The sequence below is a fragment of the Agelaius tricolor genome, unplaced genomic scaffold, assembly GCF_023055355.1.
Source record: "Agelaius tricolor isolate 1412-34295 unplaced genomic scaffold, bAgeTri1.0.p SCAF_31, whole genome shotgun sequence".
Taxonomy (NCBI): Eukaryota; Metazoa; Chordata; class Aves; order Passeriformes; family Icteridae; genus Agelaius; species Agelaius tricolor.
This window is the reverse complement of record NW_027269291.1, coordinates 2268113-2287603: the sequence shown is the minus strand read 5'-3', so window position 1 is coordinate 2287603 and position 19491 is coordinate 2268113. Positions and strand designations below refer to the sequence as shown.

The following is a 19491-nucleotide window of genomic DNA, read 5'->3' as shown; positions in this document are numbered from 1 at the left end:
GCCCCAACCCCAGCCCAGCCCCTGCTCCTCAGGGCAGCCCTCCCGCCCGGACAGAGCCCCCCGGATCCGCCCAGCTTGTCCCTGCCCTCGGGGATAGGAACCCTGAACACCGGGCCCAGCCCCAGCATTCACCTGGTGTACCCGAGATGAGGAGCTCCCCAGAGGGACCCGCCTCTGTCCCAAGACACACGTGGCACCCAGAGCTTTTGTGTTACAAAAATATTCCGTGCTTTATTTACTCTGTGATAGAAAAATAACATGGCCAGGAGCCCAGAGTTTCCCGCCCAGGCCAGGGGAGAAGCAGCGGGCAGAGGGCTCCGCTCCCCCAAACCCCCTGCCCACCCGACTGCCCTCGCTGGGTGCCCTCACACCCTGCCACCCTCGCGCTGCACCGGCTCCAGAGGGGACATCGAGGCCGGGAGCCGGAGGAGCTCCTGCATCCTTGGGGGCAGAGGAGAGGATGAGGTGCAGGGACCCTGCCACTGTGGAGCAGAGCACCGGCACGGGCTGGGGGAGCCCTGGCAGAACCCCTCCTCTGCCCTCTGCCCTCACGCAGCCCTGGGAACGGAGCCGCGGGGGAGAACAAGAAGGCGACATGTACATTCTTAGTGACGACTGCGAAAGCGAACCTGAGGCCGGGCTGGGGGCCCCCAGCAGCCCCACAGGGGGGTCAGGGGCTGCAGGGCCAGTGCTGGCAGAAGCGGAAAGCCGAAGCTGGGCCTCTTAAAAGGAACATACAGAAAAACCATGCGACAAATCCGCTGCCGTTTATACAAGGGCATAAACACCAAAGAGCTGGACGCCAGCCTGTGTTTCGGGGCAGCACAGAGCAAATCCTGGGGGCAGGGCAGGGCCCACCCGCTGTCCCCTGGCACAGAGACACGAACACAGCACAGTCCCCGCAGCGCCAGGGCCAGGGGCAAGGGAGCAGGCGCCTGCCTGTCACGACTGGGCGTGGGGGATCCACTGACTGTCCACGGGGCGCCGCAGCAGCTCCTCCACGTGCCTCGCCACATCCATCGTGTCTTCCAGGTCAAAATCACCCTCGGGGTCCAGCACAGGGTCGGGGCTGCGGGAGGCAGGCGGTGAGGGGAGGAGCAGCTGCAGCAGTACAGGGGTAGGGGTGTGATACTCACTTCTGGGTGTACATGTTGTAATGAGGCTGGGAGCAGACGGCAGGCGAGGGGGCCTGGTCCATGTAGGTGGCCCCTCCAGGGGCAGAATCTCCTGATGCATTGACAAACCTGTGGGGATGGGTCTCATGAGCACTGGGTGCCCCGTGGGTGAAGTCACCAAGGTGTCTCACAAGGCTCAGCACCAATGTGGCCATTGATGGTGGCCATGAGCTCCTCAGTGCCCTGGGCTGCCACCCAACCCAGCCAATTCAATGCTGGGAACCCATGGCAACCACTGCCCAGGATCTCCCTTTGGGGTCACACTTACTCTGGCACCACTTGCTTGATCTGTGGCTTCACGTATCCATCCACAGCTTTAGCTAGAGAGAAGGAAGCAGCACTGAGGCTCCAAACTCCAACACATGCCACGACCCCAGGCAGTGCTGGGGGCTCACACGTGGCCAGATGCAGAACCCCTGTGGGGCCAGTGTGGCCCCGGGGCAGGGGGAGGCTGAGAACACCAGCTCCATCCTGGCTGGATGCACAAAAGAGGGGACACATGTGGGGTGAAGGGACAGCGCTACCTGGCGTGGACTCACAGAGAACCGGCGTGTAGTACTTGGAGAACACCTCGTCCTTGGGCCGGTCGGGGAACACGTAGTTGAGGTAACTGAGATCCCCGAGGCGGTCAGCCAAGGAGCGGATGGAGAAGTCCCTGGTGGTGAAAGGCATCAGGTTCCAGAACATCCTCTCAGCTGCAAGACAAGCGTGAGGATCATGGTGAATCCCGGAGTTTGCAGCAGCTCCTGGCTGTGCTCTGGAGATGGGGCTGCGAGGTCATATCAAGTAGCAAACAGCATGTCCCACACTGCATCCCTCCCCAGAAACAGCTGAGGATAAAGCACAGGTCGCCAGAAAATGGGATAAGATAGGAAACACAGAGAAGTCAAGGCAGGTCTGGCCTCATCCTGACATGTTCCCCAACCATGGGGCTCTCTGGTGCTTCTCAGTTATGCGGCCCTCCAAAGGACACTCTTGTGAACAGCAACAGACTCCTGCATGGGGTCAGGCCACCCCTGGCAACCCCTGCACTGGGGAGCATCACCGACTAACTGGATTTTGTAGAGTCCACATCATTCCCCAAGGCTGGGTTGGAGGGTTCAGCCTGGTCCCTCCTCCCTGCTGCTGCCAGCATTAGGGCCTGACACAGCCACGGCTGCAGTGAGCGAGGGCAGCACCGCTCCCCATGGCACAGCCAAGGCATTCTGGGGGCTCTGGTGCTCGCCTCTTTCCTGAGGATAACTCCAGCCTGCCTGCTGTGGCAGTGCCAGTGCCCCAAGGGCAGGAGGTGGTCTGGCTGGAGCCACTCAATCCAGGGATGCCAGTGCCTGGCACACACTCACAGGAGTCGAACTTCCAGGCAATGGTGATGCCACCGATCTCCGAGTCGCTGAAGCGCAGGAGGAAGGTCCCGTCGGGCTTGTTGATGAGCAGGTCGTGCGCCTGCTGCTTGTTGACGAAGCCCAGGATGGCCCTAGGCAGAGTAGGGCGTCAGGGCTTGGGGCTCGGGCCAGGCTGCACAGGGCAGGGCGGCTCTTACCCGTCATTCCAGTGTGGCTTCAAATGCTTCTTCAGCACCTCCATGACCCCGTCAAACCACTGCCAGAAGGTATAATTCCTCCCAGGCAGGTTTTCCTGTTGAAATCTCCAGATAATGAGCACTCCTGTCAGCAGCCTCTGAGCCTCTGTTACACAGCACAGACATTGGGTGCAGCAGCAGAGACTCAGGAACAGCAGGTGGGTACACCCCATCCAGCCCCACAAACATGAGCACTGGGGGGGCTCTGGGCAGAACCCAGGCCACTTACCCGGTTGAACTGGGACCAGGACACTGTGGTGCTGCTGTAGTCCTCCAGGTGGGAGCTGGTGCTGTTGAAGAGCTTTTGTGCCAGGAACACCAGGTTCTCCTTGGTCAGCCCACGGCTGCTCTGCACCTCTGCCTTGAACTTCATGTTGAGCGCCTCACAGAGCTGTGGCCACTGCACCTTGTCGGGCACAGCAAAGGGAACACGGCCCTGGGGGCAGAGAGCATGGTCAGCACCAGCTCTGCCTGATGTCCCACCAGGAGGCTGAGCCCTACTCCCACACCAGGCAGATGGGGCCTGTCGTGCCCCCATGGCACTGGCACTCACGGGCTCGGCAAAGGCGTTGTCCCAAAGCACGGTGGCCGTGGCATTGTTGTCCTGGCTCCCATGCACAATCACCACCACAGGCAGGGACAGCGTCTGCCGAGAGGAAGGAGACCGGAATGGGCTGTGGGGCACCAAGGGAGCATCACCCACAGGCACCCATGTGGCCCCAGCCCAGCCCCACTCCCGTGGGCACAGTGCCCATGGCTTGCCTAGGGCCTGCAGAAGGGACACAGTGGCTTTACCTTCACCTGGAAGACCAGCTCGTTCCCACCGACACTGAACTGCGACTCGAAGAGGATGGTGAATTTCTCCTCTGTCACTGACTCAGCCCCGCGGCGATCCGAGCGCTTGATCCGCTTCAGGGACTGCAGGGACACCAGGGGTGAGCATGGAGAAACAGATGGGGACACAGGGGGACACAAGGGGACAGGACGGGGAACGGGGGCACTCACCATGTTGCGGAAGTGGGCGCTGAGTGTCCCAGTGGCCTGGTGATACTCCATCACACAGCAGTTGTTGAGGATCTCCCCGCTGCTCTCACTGCCACAGGAATGCACACGGAGTCAGGGCACACCAGCACTGGGAGCTGTGCAAAGTGCAGCCCTTCCCCTGCTCCCCACTGCCATGGCAGCCCCAGCCACACACCCCCAGCCCCTGGCATTACTTGCGGGTGCTCTCGTTCTTCAGCAGGGCCTTGGCTTGCTGCTCGCTGATGATGGTGGCCTTCACTTGGGGGGGGTTCATGTGCACATTCAGCTTCCCGCCCACCAGGAGCCTCACAGTGGCTGCAAACTTGGTCTGTGTTTTCAGCACTTGGGGGGGCTGCTTCTCGATGATGAACGTGCTGGGGGGGGCAAGGGAATCAGGGGGGCTGGGAAGGAGGGCAGGGCCAACCTGGCCCCCCACCCAGCTGGGCCCAACTTGTACCTGGTGACCAGGGCAGAGATGATGTCAGTGATGGTTCCATTCAGCTCTGACAGCATCTCCTCCACTGGGCCTGGGATTGGCAGCTGCTGGCACAGGTGCTCGGCACGGCGGATCTGCTGCCGGTTCTGCCAGATGATCTCTGCCAGCTTCTCACACCTGGGGGGAGCAGGGCTCAGCACCCACTGGGCTCAGCATCCCGTCCCATCCCATCCCACCCCACCAGGCACTCACCAGGTCTGCAGCACATCCAAGGTGCCTTCAGGTGGGCCCCCATTCCCCGCCAGCTGCTGCCGACGCTTCCACTGGATCAGCTCATCATCCAGGATGGTTGTTTGCTGCTTGCGCAGCAGCTGCAGCGTCTTCTGGTGCTTCTCAGCCAGGTCCTGCGAGGTGGGACAACATCAGGGCTGCAGGGACAGTGTCACAGGGCATCATGGGGACAGCATCATGGGGAACCAGGTGGCATCACTCACCACACGGTACTGCTGTAGTGTCTGGGCCTCACGGTGCAGCCAGGCCTCCAGTGATGCCTTCTTCTGCTGCAGCGTCGTCTCCCGTGACATGCGCTCCTGGGGGCCCAGCTGGGAGAGCTGGGAGAACTGGGCTGGGGGACAGGGCATGGTGTTAGGGCTGGCCCTGCCAGCACCCCAGGCCCATGCCCCTCGGCCCCCCACCCACCTTGGAGTCGCATGTTCTCCTGGTACTGGATGATGAAGTATTCCTGTGTCTGCTGCAGCTTTTTGAGCTCATTCTCTGAGTCCTGAGTAATGAGCCGCAGCTCCTCGAAGGTCTGGTTGATCTGCAGGTGCTTCTGGGACATGGCGTCCACCAGGGAGCCAGATGGGGAAGGGCTCTGGACGGGGCACAGGGTGTGCTCAGCACAGTGAGGGGACCCTCCCCATTCCCTGCCTCAGAGCTGCTCCCATCGTCATGGAGAAGAGCCCCTGAGCATCCCCCAGCCTCTCCCTCTCCTCACCCCTCCCAGCCCGCACTCACATTGTTTGCCTCCCGCACCAGCCGCTGCTCGTGGTAGAGGATGTGCCGGATGCAGCGCACCAGCTCCATGGGGCATCGGTCATACGTGTTCTGTGGGGAGAGCACTGCCTGAGCCAGGCACAGGGCAGGGAGCCCCCTGGCCCTGCACCCCTGCCCACAGCCCCCCACTCGCCTGCAGCTGCGTGGCGTAGTGCCCCAGCTTGATCTTCAGCAGGAAGCCGTCCTCACCCACTTGGTGGTCTGCCTTCTTCTGCAGCTCCTGGATCAGCCCCTCCAGAAGCTGGGTCGCCTTCACATTTTCCTGGGGGTTGTCAAGGTCGATGGAGTCCCTGTGTGCAGATCAGAGAAGTGTGAGGGCACCTGTACACCGGGGCAGCTGCAGCACCCCTGGGGAAGGGCACACCCTGACCTACCATGCCTGGCTCTCGATCCACTGCGACAGGTAATGCCGCACCTCGATGGGGAAGTGCTGCCCATAGAGCGCCTGCATCTGCCGCAGGGCTTCACCCTGGAGCTGCTGGGCCTGGATCCACACCGCCATGGTTCAGCACCTGTGGGGAGACACGCTGTCAGGGCAGCAGACAGGGAGACAGACAGGCACTGTGCTACAAGGGGTCTGGCCCTGGCTGTCCCCACACCCTCTGCAGGAGTGCCCGAGCCCCTGGTGCTGCCAGCGCTGTCTCCAGCCACGGAAAGAAAGGACATGCGGGGGCAGTGGACCCTGGCTCTGAGTCACCCCCTCTTTTCTAGGAACAGCCCTGGGGGTGCCCAGGGCCAGGGCCGTGCCTCTGCATGGCCTCTCCACATGGTTCTCATTTCCCCTCACTGCACCACGGGATCGCAGCCATCGCTGGCCACGCGAATGAGGAAACAGGCCAGGGGGAGGAAGGGCTGCCCAGAAATCCAGGGTGACGCAGAGCAGAGGCCCCCCCTGCATTCACCCCGCTCCTGCCCACACCCTGGCAGCGCCAGCAGGCAGGAGCAGCCCCAGCCCCATGAGCCCACGTGGCACCACAGTCCCTGACGAGTCCCTTGTGTGCCCCAAGTCCTGGTGGAGACACACAGACCTTCCCAAAGCAGCTTAGGGGCGGCTCTGGCTCCATGCAGGGATTCCAAACACTGCACAGCCTTGGTTGCCCCAGGGGCAGGCAGGGATGAGGTGGTGGTGACAGCACCTCTACTAAAATCCAGTGTGTCCCCCAGGTCACCTGTGCCTAGAAGGGGCTGGAGAAACAGCCTCCAGGTGACTGTGTGAGGGTGATGTGACAGCGAGTGACACAGGAGGGTCTGGGGGGCTCAAGGTCCCCCCTGAGTGAGGAGGCAGCAGTACAGTAAACAGCATTTAGATACACTCACACTCTATCCACCTGGGATTTGGCACCACACAGAGGGGCCAGGCAGGGGCACAAGAAGGCCTTGGACGTGTCCCAAGGCCGGGTGACTGGGCCAGAACCTGATCACTGCACTGGCTGGTGACAAGCAGAGGGGCTGAGCCAGTGGGGGCTGTGCTTCCCCCTCTCCCCAAAGCATTTTGTTCAGCCTCAGAAACACCCAGTGGCCCACAGAGCCCCAAAAGAGCTGGTACTGCCATACAGTGAGGGGCACATGCTGGGGGACAGTGGCAGCAGGTCCGAGTGGAGCAGCCACAGCCAGAGCCCCTGAGCCATGCACACCCGCCCCTGAACAGGAAGAGGAACAATAACCCAGAGCTGGCTAAAAATGAATTTTTCCTCTATAAAAAGGGAGGAACATTTCCACATTCACAGAAATCACCAAGCTGGAAATGCTGCTGGCAAGGAGGGGCCTGGGGAGGCAGAAGAAGGCCAGCAAGGAGGAAAGGGAAGGTGGGATGGCTGACAGCAGGACATGCTGCTGTTGGAAATTGTGGACGTTTGATAAGGGGCAGAGCCAAGAACAGCCATGCCAGTGCCACTGCACCACAAAGTGACCGAAGTCCTCAGTACTGTGGGGACATCTGCACGGACACAGAGCAAACAGACACTGCCCTGCCTGTTGATAAAATGGTGATCTCTTCCCATCTCACAGTGACAAAACACTTCCTACTCTACTCTAGCATGTTGTTAAGCAACGAGTCTCTGGCTGCTCTGTGGTGAGCTGGCAGGCACTGCATTTGGCCAGTGCCAGCCTGGGAGCGGGAGCACCAGCACCACAGCTGCCTCTACAAGGGGCTGTGCAGTGGCTGACAGTGGCAGAGCTCACCTGGTGTGTGCCCCAAAACACCATTTGCACCAGGCTTGAGCACAACCTCCACAGACACTGTCAGTGCAGCAGGACATGCAATTTCTCCTGGGGGAAATTTGTCTCATTTTTGTCTCACCTGGGGATAAACCAAACCTCCCCATGGGCTGCAGGGTACCCTGACCACCCCAGCACAAGCAACGAATGCCACCTGCCATGGTGGCCCTGAGACTCAGCACAGCTGGGGCAGCAACTCTGTTTCAGCACAAGCTGCAGCACCGTGGTCCCACCGTGGTCCTTTTCCAGGCAGCCCTGCCTCCTCCATCACCTTCAGCATCACACTCCTCGGTGGCACCACCAGCTGCCCAAGGGACAGATCCACCCCCATGTCCAGGGACATTCACCCACCCCAGTGCCACCTCCAGCCCCAGCAGGGCCACTGCAGCTTCAAGCACTGCCATGGGTCAGCCACGCACGGCAGCCACCGGCCCCATGCACACTCCAACAACTGCAAGAGGCAGATAATTGTAGTGGTTTAGGCTACTTTGCATTTACTCGCTGGCAGCGAGCTGGAACCCACCCGTCACTGCAGCTCGGTTAACCAGCAGCACTCGACAAGCCACAGCGACGTGCTCATCAGACTCATTGCCTGTGAAGGGGCACAGGCAGCAGCTTCTCAGGGTAGCACCAGTGCTGAGGAGAGACCCCAGAGCTGTGGGGAGGGACCCCAGCAACACAGGGACTGAGCAGAGAGAGGGACATGCCAGCAGACATAATTTCTGCCTCTTACAGCCTCACTGCCCACTGCTGATGGGGGAGCACTGCCAAACCCAATGTAAAACAGGAGAAACCCACCCAGAAAGAGCATTCAGAAGGCCAGAGGCAGCAGCGAGGAGAGGAGAAGACGGGAAAAGTGGCAGCTCTGCTGGGGCTGGGGGCAACCAGGGGACTGACATGATCACACCGGGAAAGGGTTGCAGGCACAGTGGCAGTAGGCGCCAGCAAGTCCCAAGCTGCAGGAAAGCCAGAGCATATCCGTGGGCACACAAAAGGAGGGAAATGCCTCACAGGATGAGCACGACAGCAGCAGCTTCCCACATGCCACAGGCACGGCAAAACCCAAACACAAGCAAGCAGCTACCCCGGAGCACGCTCTGCACGGGATGCTCACTGCAATCTGCCGCGGGACGCTCCTGCACAGAGCAGCCCAAAGACCTCTTCATGAGCAGGACACCCCTGTCCTGGCGCTGGCGCAGCCCCCGACAGCAGCCTCTTGCCCAGAGCCATGCCCTGAAGGGCCAGGCAGGGGCCAAGGGCTAGGCAAAGTCCTGGGGGGACCACTGCGCTCTGGCTGTACCCTCCACCGCCCCACTCCCTCGACCCACGCAGTCCCTCGGCTCCCGCACTGCCCTTGGCCCGGCGCTCCGGCAGCCCGGGGGTCTCCGGAGCGGTGTCTTCGCGGGGCTGGGCTCCGGCGGCAGCGGCCCTGCCCCGCTGCGCCTCCCGCCGCAGTAAACACGGACACGTGGTTTCTCGGCACCTCCGGGAACCCGCGATCGCTTCCAGGTCAGAGCCGGCCCCGCTTGTGGCCGCAGGGCCGGACCCTGCACCCTGCGCTGCCGCGGCCCAGGGGCTCCGGTGCTGCCGCAGCCAGCGCTGCCGCTAACCCCGGCAGGCCCGGCGGGAAGCTGTCCCGCAGCACTCCAAGCTGGGCGGCTCCAAGCAAGATCCCTCCAGGGCAAGATCCGGCCCCCAGACGGGCCCCGAGCGCGGTGGAGGTGACAGTCGGGAGCGGCCGCCAGGCAGAGCGGAGGGCTGCGGTTACCCACACACACACACACAGAGCCACCCCTCCGCCCTCAGCGGCCCCCTGGCCGCTCCAGCTCCCCCAGGGCCCCGCTGGAGCCCGGTGTGGATGCCCGGTCCTACAGCCGCACTCAGACCCCGCTGGAGCCGGTGTGGAGTGCCCGGTGCTACAAGCGCACTCACCGCCCTCAGACCCCGCTGGAGCCCGGTGTGGAGCGCCCGCTCCTGCAGCCGCCCTCAGGCCCCGCTGTGCCCCCCGTGCCGCTCTGGCGTCCGGCCCCAGGACAGCCGGGCTACGGCTCGGGGCGGGCACAGCCGGGCTCCCGGGCGGTCGTTTCGCTGGCTGCGCACTACAGGAAGGAGCAGAGAGCAGCTATTTCCTTCCAAAATGTCAGGTGCCTGCGCGGGACAGCCTGCCCCCGAGTGCTGGCAGCCACCCGGCACACTGCCCCTCACACCGCCGCGGGGCCAGAGCAGGCACAGCCGCTGTCCTGTCCTCGGCCCGCGCTGAGCCCCTGTGGCTGGCTGAGAGCCAGGGATGGGACCCCAGGGAGCCGTGCAGGAGTTCGGCATGGGGGGAGATGGGACCCCCTGGCCTGCACCCCCCGGCTTCACTCACATCCCCCAGCCCACGGCCCTGGAGCCGAGCCTGCAGCGGGAGCACCCGGGTGATGGCGAGCAGCCCCCAGCCCTGCTCAGAGCTGCGGTGCCAGCACGTTGTGGAGCTAGAACAGGGGGCCAAGGGCTGCTCGCGTGTTTTCCACCGGCCTGTGGTTTCCAGCTCTGGCTGGGAGGTGGCAGTGCCCACCAGCACGGGAGTGAGCTCCTTCTAGAAGCTCCGTGCTTTGATGGGGTTTGTTTGTCTCCCACAGAAAGTGGCAGCAACCGATGGCTTGGCCCCGGTGAGGAGACAGCCGAACCATTCAGCCCACACTGGAAACATCTGTACCATGACACTCATGAAAGAGGCATGGCTGGCTCTGGTAATCCAACATGCCCCCCAAGAGCAGAGGTGACAGGCCCCACAGCAGCAGAGTAGGTAGGCAGAGGTGGAAATAATAGTACCAATACTAGTACCAAGACTGTCCAGGTGTCCCAGCAACTCTGAGAGCCAAAAGCAGGGAATTCACACCATGAATTCATGACTAATGCTGCCCAGAGGGGACACCAGCCCCACACAGGCAGAGATGCCACAGCTGGGGACTGGTGCCAGGGGCAACACTGCTGGGGGCTGCCAACAGCTCATCTCATGCCACAGGCCAGGCTCTTTGCCTGCCAGCACTTGCCACCCTTGGGAAAGGTTTCCCTCCTCACTTCGGATTTCTTCCAATCAGAGAGGCCCAGAAACCTGCGTCAAACCAAAACCACCAAAATACCCAGCAAAATCCCTTGAATCCAACCACTGGAACCTCAAGAAAAACCTCAGTGCACCAAGAGCCACCGTGAGGCAGCCACAGCCAGATACAAGCACTGCCCAGGCACCAGTGGGATTCCCTCAGACACTGAGCATGCAGCAGGACCAGCACTGGTGGGCAGGACACATGGTGCAGCCACATCAGCAGAGCCCAGTGCCCAGCCAGCCCCATGGGCACGAGTCCAGTGTGGTTCCTGCAGGACATCCACCGTGGGGAGCCCAGTCCCTGCCAGCACTGGTGCTGCCCCCACCATAAACCCCCAGACAGGATTAGAGAGGCTGGGCAGAGCTTTAATTACTCCTGGCTCCCTGGGGCCAAGCAGCCGAATTAACTAGCTTTGGGGCTGGCACAGCAGGGAGTTGCCAGCTCAGAGTTCTGGAGCTTCCCCTGCCTTGGTGGGGGAATCCCAGGGCAGGCACAAAGCCACTGACCACCTGCAGCATCCCAGACTCTGGCCTTGCCCGGGCAGGGATGTGCAGCTGCCCCGTGCCAGGACGCTCAAGGAAGGGATTTTCCCTCCATGCTAATAATGCCCAACCCCAAATCCCTGGAATGCCACGCTGAGGGCACAGCCCTGGGGTCCCACAGGTTCTGTGGCAGCCTCCTGCACCGAGGCCAAATCCATCCCCGCCCCTGGCTCGGTGCTAATCCCTGCTCAGACCTGTGCCAGCCCAGGAGGGAGAGGCCGGGTGAAGGACCTGAGGATTAAGCTCATTTCAGCATCGAATTAGTCCCGATTGGGGTCTGCAGACACAATTTCATTTTCTCTGCCATGCTCCAGTGAGCGCACACAATGGCACTAATCCACCCACAGCCAGGCTGGATTTGCTGGGCAGGACCCAGGTGGGCTGGGGGAGATGTGGGCAGCACAGGCACCAACAGCACTGCTCTGGATGCATCCATCACCTCGGGTTGATGCCATGCTCCAGCTCTCCCTGGGGCTGGGGACATGGTGCAGGAGCCTCCTCACCCCTGGCATGGCTGCTCTACAGGGCTAGCCCAGCTGGTACAGCACACGTTTTTGGATGTGGGGTGAGCAGGGAGAGCCAGAGGGACACCAGGGCAGCTCCTGCATCCCCCCATTGCACTCCCAGAGTTCATCCCCAGCAGCTGCAGCAGCTCTGCATGCAGAGATGCTCTTGCACAAAGTCAGCAGAGCAGGATGGAGAGGAGTAAAGCCTTGCCTTTGGAAGAGGGGATACACAGACATCCAGGGATGCTGGCAGGAGGGGGGACCAGTCAGACAGAATAAAACATCCAACACCAGTGGTTTGTGAAACAAAGTCCTCAGTCAAATCGAGAGAGAGGTGAAGCACAGCGTGCATCCATCCACACACAAATACGTCCAGGTGGGTTTTGGCTTTCCTGGCCCTGGTATGGGCTCTCCAGCCCCTGAAGCAGCAGCAGAGCCCCTGCCCCTGAGCTGCACTATAAGCCTCACCACAGCATCTCCACAAGCAGGGCCAGAGAAGCTGCACCCCTGGGCCCACAGCCCAACAGCACCAGGGTCGTGTATTCACACCAGAGAGGACAAAGATCATTTTGCAGCGTTTCCAGCCTGTGCAGGAACTCAGAACTGCCAGCAAGAGCAGCCTCTTCCTCTGCTAAAGGCTTTGCAGGGCTACCGAGTGATAGGGATGAGAGGCCAGACAGAATGAGCACCCAGCACACGGTGGGCAGGGCTGGGTCGCTGCTCTGGCTCTTTGAGGCAGTGCTCTCCAGCACCAGCCTTTTCCCCAGTTCCCTCTCCAGCAGAGCTGTGCTATAAACCAGCTCATAACACAAAGTTACACTGAAAGTGGAGATTGCAAAACTCACCAGTGGCTGTTTGAACCGGGAATGGGCTGTGACTGTGCTGTGGTTCAGCTATGTGGTTCAGCTGTGGCTGTCCCAGCTCGGCGGCACATCATTCCTGATACAGCGGGAAGCAGGACCCAGCACTCATGGAAGCACTGAGTGCCTGCGTGCAGCCCGTGCTCCTGGCCCCTCTGGTGCAGCCAGATGGGTGGATTCTGCTTTATCAGCAAGTCAGCTCAGCCCTATCGGCCAGGAAGCCGTGTCCACAGAGTGCCTCCCCCTCGACGTTTCCCAACGCGGCGGGAGCAGCGGCGTGCAGCAGCCTACCTTTTATCAGCCAGCAGATGTTGCTAGAACTGTTGCTGCATGTGAAATTCAGGCATGCCCAGCACCACTTGGATCCCTGCACCAGCCATGCGGTGCCAGGGTAAACACCCCCGCCCCCTTCCTCCCGGGATCAAAACACTTGGGGGTTGCAAAATAGACACCCCATGAAAGGAAAGGCATGCCACAGAAACATTACAGCTGTCGAGGCTACTTCTGCCGGAGCGTGCCGGACCCCGGAGCCAGCACAGCCTCCCAGGCATGGCTGCAGAGCTGAGTCCTGACCCATGCTGGCAAGGTGGGGACTCTAATCCTGACCCTAACCTTAACCCTAGCCATGCCCTGGCTTCCCTGCAGTGGCTGCTTCCAGGGCAGCACTCACAGTGTGTGGGACACTGCAGCTGGGCAGGCAGAGGGATGCTGCCACCAGCACAGGTACCCAGGGGATGCCGATGGTAGGGAGGTCCCATTCACCCTGCCTGACATCCCACTGGCATTCCAGGGCTGTCATGAAGCCTGTTGAGTGTGACCCACCTCACAGTCATTCCTTGCAAACTAGAAAGTAATTTCCCAGCTGACGGGGCTGCTTCATTGTACTCAGCTCAAAGCAGTTGCCACTCACCGCCCACGACGTCGCAGAGTGCAGGGAGCAGGGATTTTTTGCAAGCAGGGTATCTGAGTTTTGCTATCACTCGAGAGAGAGCTGGGAAACCCCATGGCAAAGCCTTCACCGTCACTTTGGAGTCAGCACTTCCCCTGCAGCGAGAAGGGAAGGTCCCTCCAGAGGCTCTGTGTGCCCTGTGCTGAGCATCCCCAACTGCAGCTCCCTGAATTGTGAGAGCATCCCTAACCCTGCCCCAAAGCATTGGCCTTGGCACAAGGCAGGTGCAGCAGACCCGGTGAGGTGGCTCTCGTGACAACTGTAGGGACCCAACACCCCCAAAGCAGGGCACTGTCAAAGTGCCACAAAACACAGAGTGGGTGACAGCCACCCGTCACGCCCTGCTCCCAGCCCAGCTCTCCCATGTCCCTTCCAGCACACAGGCATTGGCACCTCTCAGCCCACACCAGAGCTCCTCCTCCTCCTCATGATGCACCCACAGCACAGCAGGGCACAGCACAGCGGGGCACAACAGAGCCCTCTCCAGCCCCGGGGATGAGCAGGAACAGTTCTAAAACCCAGAGAGACAGTCTCCTTCTTCACATCCTTGGAACCACTTCAGGTCAGGCTGCAATCCTGATGGCTTCAGGAGCACAAGGACCTGGGCCAGGAGTCAGGATCTGGAGGGGAGAGCTCCCACCGCGGAGGACTGGATCCTGGTGCCCATGGCAGTGGTGAGGCTCTGCGGAGCACCTCATTGTGCCTGCACTAATTCCCCCCTCGCTCGCCACTGCTGGAGCTCACACTGCTCTGGGCACAGGCACGAGCACTGCAGGGACCCGCAGGCAGCCAGCAGTGACCCAGCCCACAGCCAGGAATGTCCTGCTCTAACCAAGGGCCCCGCACCCCAGGGACATCGTGTGCCATGCCCCTGCTATGGGCAAACCACGCGGAGCTACCCTGAGCCCAGCGCTGTCTCCCCTCCCAAGGCGCCCCGGGCACTGCCACCAAACCGCTGCTGGTCACCGGCCCGGTGCCACGGGGTGCCCAGCACGGAGAACTGAACGAGCCAACAGCCCCAGCCCATCGCTCCGAGCCGAGCACTGGAGCCCCGGAGCCGCTGGGCAGGAGCTGCCCGGGGCCGGCCTGGCACGGGCCCGGGGCTGGCCGGGCACGGAGCCCTGACAGATCCGTAACCCGCCGGACAGGTGGCCGCGGCTCCCGCGGGCTCCCCGGCACCGGCCGCGCCCGAGCTGGGTGAAAGGCCACCGGGCGCCGCGGTCCCCGCGGTGTCGCCGCTCCCGCCGGGGAACGATCCCACCCGCCCCGCGTGTGCCACCGACAGCAGCGGGGCTCACACTCCCGCCGTCCCGGTTCGGTGTGCTGCCTGCGGCGGGACCCCCCCGGCACCGCACGGGACGCCTCGCGCTGTCCCGGATCCTCCCCTCGGCCCGGGACCGGGACTCGGAGCCGCCCTCCGCGGCCGCCGCTCCGCCGGGGCCCGCGTGCGAAAACCGGCCCGGCTCCGGCGGGCCAGGAGCGCCCCCGCCCCGGGATGCGCCGCGGCACCAGGACGGGCCCGGGACGTGCCCGCCGCCCCCTCGGAGCGGCCCCACTGTCGCCTCCGCCCGCCCAGGGGCCCGCGGGCCCAGCCGGGCTCCCGCCGAGCTTCGCGCCCGGCCCTGCTGCGCCCGCCCGGGGTTACGAAACACCCACAGCGCGGACCGGACCGGACCGGAACGCCCCGGCCCCGCCGCACCCCGCCCGGCCGTGCTACGGAAGGCGGACGGGGTCCGGGCCCGCTCGGGTCGGCTCGGTCCGGTTCGGTCCGGTGCGGTCCCGGCGGCGATGACGGCTCCGCGCTCCCACCTTTGCCCACCTGCGGCCGCGGCGGCGGCTGCGGCTCCGCTGCTCCCGCGGCTCCCGGCGGCTCCCGGCGCTCGGCTCCGCCGCCGCTCTGCCCCCGCCGCGCCCCGGCCCGGCCCGCGCGGCCCCGCCCCCCCACGGCTCCGCCCCCGCCGGGCCCCGCCAGCACCGAGAACGGCACCGGGTAACGGGAGCGGTACCGGGCACGGGGCAACAGCACCAGGTAATAATGGCACTGAGTGACGGCACTGGGCACCGGGTAACAGTGCCGGTACCGGGCACGGGGCAATGGCATCAGGCAGTGGCACTGGGTGACGGTACCGGGCAGCAGCACAGGTTAACGCCACCAGCACGAGGTAATGGCACAGGGTGTCATAAGTGAGTAGTGACTCTAGCACTAGAATTCAAAACAACTTCAGGCTTCAACAACAGCAGCTCTGGCAGGACACAAACCAGCACCAGAATTAGGCAGCAAGTACCAGGGGAGCCCAAAGCAGCACCAAGCCTTGGTTCTGGGAGCAGGAATGACCAAGTCAGTACCAGGTGGCCACAGACGTGGCTGCGGGGCTGCCTTGTGCTGACTCCGGGCCCTCTGTGTGAGGCAGCCCTGGCTGCACGGTGCTCATTCCCACCACAGGCCCGGGCTGACACTTTGCAGCTACATGCACGGCCAAGATCCCCAGTGCTGCCACAGCCTCAGGATGCTGCCTGCATCCTCTTCTTCCAAGGTGCCACAACCCCTGCAAGCTGTGAGAAGACCCAAGGCACTGCCCGCTCCTCTGCAGTTGCTCGAATAGGGAAAGTTGACAGCGGCCATAAGAAAACCATCCTGAGGAGGTCTTGCACAGCTGGCAGGCACAGCAGACTCCTCGTGGCAGCACTGGCACCCCAGGGCAGGGGGTACCCCGGTGACGGGCAGCCCGGGGTGCGGCTGCCGTGCGGTGATGGGCAGAGGTGGCGGCAGGAAGCAATACTGGGTGTGCTCGTTCTGCCCCAGCGCTTGCACCCACCGCATGGGATCTCCTGGGCTTTCACTTTCGCTACCAGCTCGTCTTCTGTGGCCTGAAAAAACTCCGGAGGGAAATTCAGCAAACGCAGGTCCCTCTCCTGCTCTGGGCTGGTAGGAGCACGGGTGACCCTTCCCCGGTGGGAATCCAGGGAGGAGGGACTCGTCTCTCCTTGTGCCAGCCCTGGAATGGGATCTCTCCCAGACAGCTGGTGCACCAGCAACTGCAAATCACTTGGCCTCTGTGTCAGAGCACAGCCCCGAGTTCCCACCTCTCTACTGCTTTTGTGCTCTTGTGCTAAAGTCCTCCAGCTCCAGCTCGGGCTCCTCACTGCCTCATCCAGCTCCACACTTCCAAGAGATAAATATCTGTGGGCTGGGCAGGCACCAGCCCAGCACCTGCTCCATGCAAACACCAGCCACAAAACGCTGCTTTCCAACTTTGCCAGCCCCACTCCGTGCCTGGAGCAGCCTTGGTGAATGACTGGATGAGTGACTCCAGCCCCAACAGCCCCCAGCTCCCACCAAATGTTTTGCTGCCTGTGCTCACCAGCTTGGGAGAATCTCACACACAAAGGCTGACACATCGCTGCTGAGCCACTGCCAGCAGAGCCCTGGCTGCACTTCTCAGTGCTCCTCTCACTCCAGACCTCACAGAGAGGTGAGCTGGGACCCTGGCAAGCAGGGACAGGCAGCCAACATGAAGCCAGCAGCTCCCACACTGTCTGTATTCAACGAGACACAAGAAAAGGAGCGGAGAAGGCAGCGCAGGGCCCTGGTGCCTGCCCACCCTGCTTGGCTGGGACGCTCTTGCTCTGGTGAGTTGCATCATGGACATGCAGCTTTCACAATCCCTGGCCCACATAACCCATTGGAGCAGGCAGCCAGGCGGGCACTGGCTGCTCAGGCCAGAGAATCAAGGTCACACACAATGTCTGTGCCTGCTGGGGCTCTGTCCAGGCACCACAGATCCAGGGGTAGCTGGAGGATCCCAGGGACACAGCACTCCCTGTGCCAGAGACCTGCACAGCTACACATGCTTGGGAGAGCTGGGAGATGAACACAAAACACCCTCTCCTTTCCCTCCTTTCTCCCTCCCTTTTCTGCTACAAAAGGGGGAAAAAAGGAAAAATAAATTAGTGTTGGGAGAGAAAGTGGAGAGTGCTCCTTGCTGAGAGGGCAAGTGGAATCCAATAAAATCCAATCCAATCCAATCACAATTTGTTTTCGCCAGGTCCCAAGGAAAACTCCGAGCTGGCTGGTGGGGATGTTACCAGAAGAAATTCTTCCTTTCCAGAGGAAAAGAACAGAGGAACAGTGACTGCAGCAGTGACAGATGGAGAGGCTGCCCTTAGATCTGCCCTGGAACTGCCCCAGCTCCACCCCAGCGATGCCCCGAAGAGATCTTAGCTCTACCCTGGCTCTCTTTGTGCCTCAGAGAGTCTCGGAAGCCTCTGGGAAGGTGAGCATGATCCGGGCTGAGCCGCAGCCGGACGCATGGGCACCTTGCATGAGCTCAGCAGGATGCCGAATGACGCCGCGCATTCCGGGGACAGAGCGAGTCTGGAGCTTCGTAATGGATTTCCGAGAAAATTGCCTCTGTGTTTGGAGCGGGAGAGCAAAGAGTGCAGGCGGAACGGCCTTTCTCTGTAAGTGGCATCTCAAGGGTCTTAATTATTTCTCTGGAGTGGAAACATTTATTTAGATGGCTCTGGAGAAGTCCTGACGCTTTTGGCCACTGCCCTCCGGGCACATCCTGTATGCGAGGCTCCTCTGCAATGCTCCCCGCTGCTCCCGGGAAGTGCAGAGGGCTTGGGCAAAGCACAAACACCCAACCACGTCAACTGCGGGCAGGACACGGCCTCGGCTCCATCCCCTCCTGCTTACCGGGAACCAGGAGCTCTCATGGGGGAGCCCAGCCCCATCCCATCCCTGCTCTGCATCCCTCACGCTCCCAGATCTCAAAACAAAACCCCGTTGTGATAATGCAGCCCAGCTAATGTGAAACAGATGAATCCCCACATTAGTCACAGACTCACATTTTCCCACAAAGGTCCCACTGGAGAGCCAGTGTGGATGGGCCCTGCGGGGTTCCAGCCCTGCTGCTGGTGCAAGAGGCAGCCTGGGAGGAGCAAGGGGGACAGGGCAGCAGCACAGACCCTGCCAGAACCCGGCCACCCGTGGGCAGCACACGACTTGGAGCCGTGGGCAGGGCAAAGTGGGGGCACCAGAGATGTTTGTCACTGGCACAGGCTCAGCCTGGTGGTGCCCAGTGCCAGGAGGAGGGGATGATCTGCTCCAGCAAAAAAAACAAACGGAAATGACATTTTGTCCAAGGGGGAACTTCCACAGGAAACCTCTGCCTCCAGCCACTCGGATAGGGCTGGGAACAACCCAGCAAACACTTGGCCTCAGCAGCCAAGCAGTGCCATTGCTTGGGCAAAGACTCCATAGCTCCTCCTGCTAGGAAAAAACATCCAGTTTCTGCTACTGAAACACCCGGGAGAGTGAGAGCCCGACTGGGTCTGCAGAGGGCACCAGAACCCCCCATCAGCTCAGTGAGTATCTCTGCACCTGAGGGGGCACGGGGGCACCCACAGCCCCGCTGGGACCAAGGGCACAATCCTCTCCTGCCCACCCCAGTGCCAGGGCTGGCCGGGGGCATCAGGAGCACAGCACAGGGGTGCACTTGGCCCCCACCCCACACTGGTGCATCCCAGCATCCCTGCACACCCCCATGCATCCCTGTCCTCTCCCTGCATCCCTGCTCTGCCTTGCAGAGCTCAGGTTGCCACAGTAACCACTCAGTCCCAGCTGCTCCAGCCACCAACGTGCTGCCACAGGTCAGCCCAGTGCAGCGGCTGCACCAGGGCCAGGAACCTTCACCCCATGTCAGGGTGAGCAGAGCCCTTGGTGATGGTTCCACCACTGCACTGTGAGCCAGGATGGGGCATCTGTAGAGAAACAGGCAGGTTGTGTCCTCCTGGAATGGCTGGGAGGTGGTGTTTTTGGTGATCACACTGTGCTGGAGCTCTGGCTCTGACCTCTGCCACATGTGGCAGTGGAAGCCACCGCTGCCTGGCTCTGCTCTGCTGTGTATTTATCCGAGTGTGATGCAATATTTATTTGACTGTTGTGTTCTGAGCACTGGAAGCAGGCTTTGGGATGGCTCTTGGCTTGGCCAGCAGTGGCATGTGCTCTGCAGCTCAGCACGTGTTGCTGTGGGAAGATCCTACCCAGCACCTGG

At 61.9% G+C, this 19491-nt stretch overlaps 1 protein-coding gene across 6 annotated transcripts; it reads right to left on the bottom strand.

Moving 5' to 3' along the window:
• Positions 1-204: 204 nt before the first annotated feature.
• On the bottom strand, positions 205-15384 carry LOC139601766 (signal transducer and activator of transcription 5B). Of its 6 annotated transcripts, none has more exons than XM_071451026.1 (19): positions 15252-15384; positions 5644-5781; positions 5403-5559; positions 5231-5320; positions 4913-5087; positions 4708-4838; positions 4466-4617; positions 4235-4390; positions 3972-4151; positions 3760-3847; positions 3550-3672; positions 3308-3400; positions 2984-3190; positions 2716-2810; positions 2519-2649; positions 1700-1870; positions 1444-1495; positions 1137-1244; positions 205-1069 (listed from the first exon to the last, which is right to left on the bottom strand). In XM_071451026.1, the coding sequence occupies exons 2-19, from the start codon at positions 5769-5771 to the stop codon at positions 943-945; spliced, it is 2364 nt and encodes a 787-aa protein (XP_071307127.1). In that variant the 5' UTR covers positions 5772-5781; positions 15252-15384; the 3' UTR covers positions 205-942. The 6 variants fall into 6 exon arrangements, with proteins under 6 accessions (XP_071307127.1, XP_071307132.1, XP_071307128.1 ...); XM_071451031.1 differs by having other exon boundaries at positions 1715-1870; XM_071451027.1 differs by having other exon boundaries at positions 15242-15368.
• Between the last annotated feature and the right edge of the window lie 4107 nt (positions 15385-19491).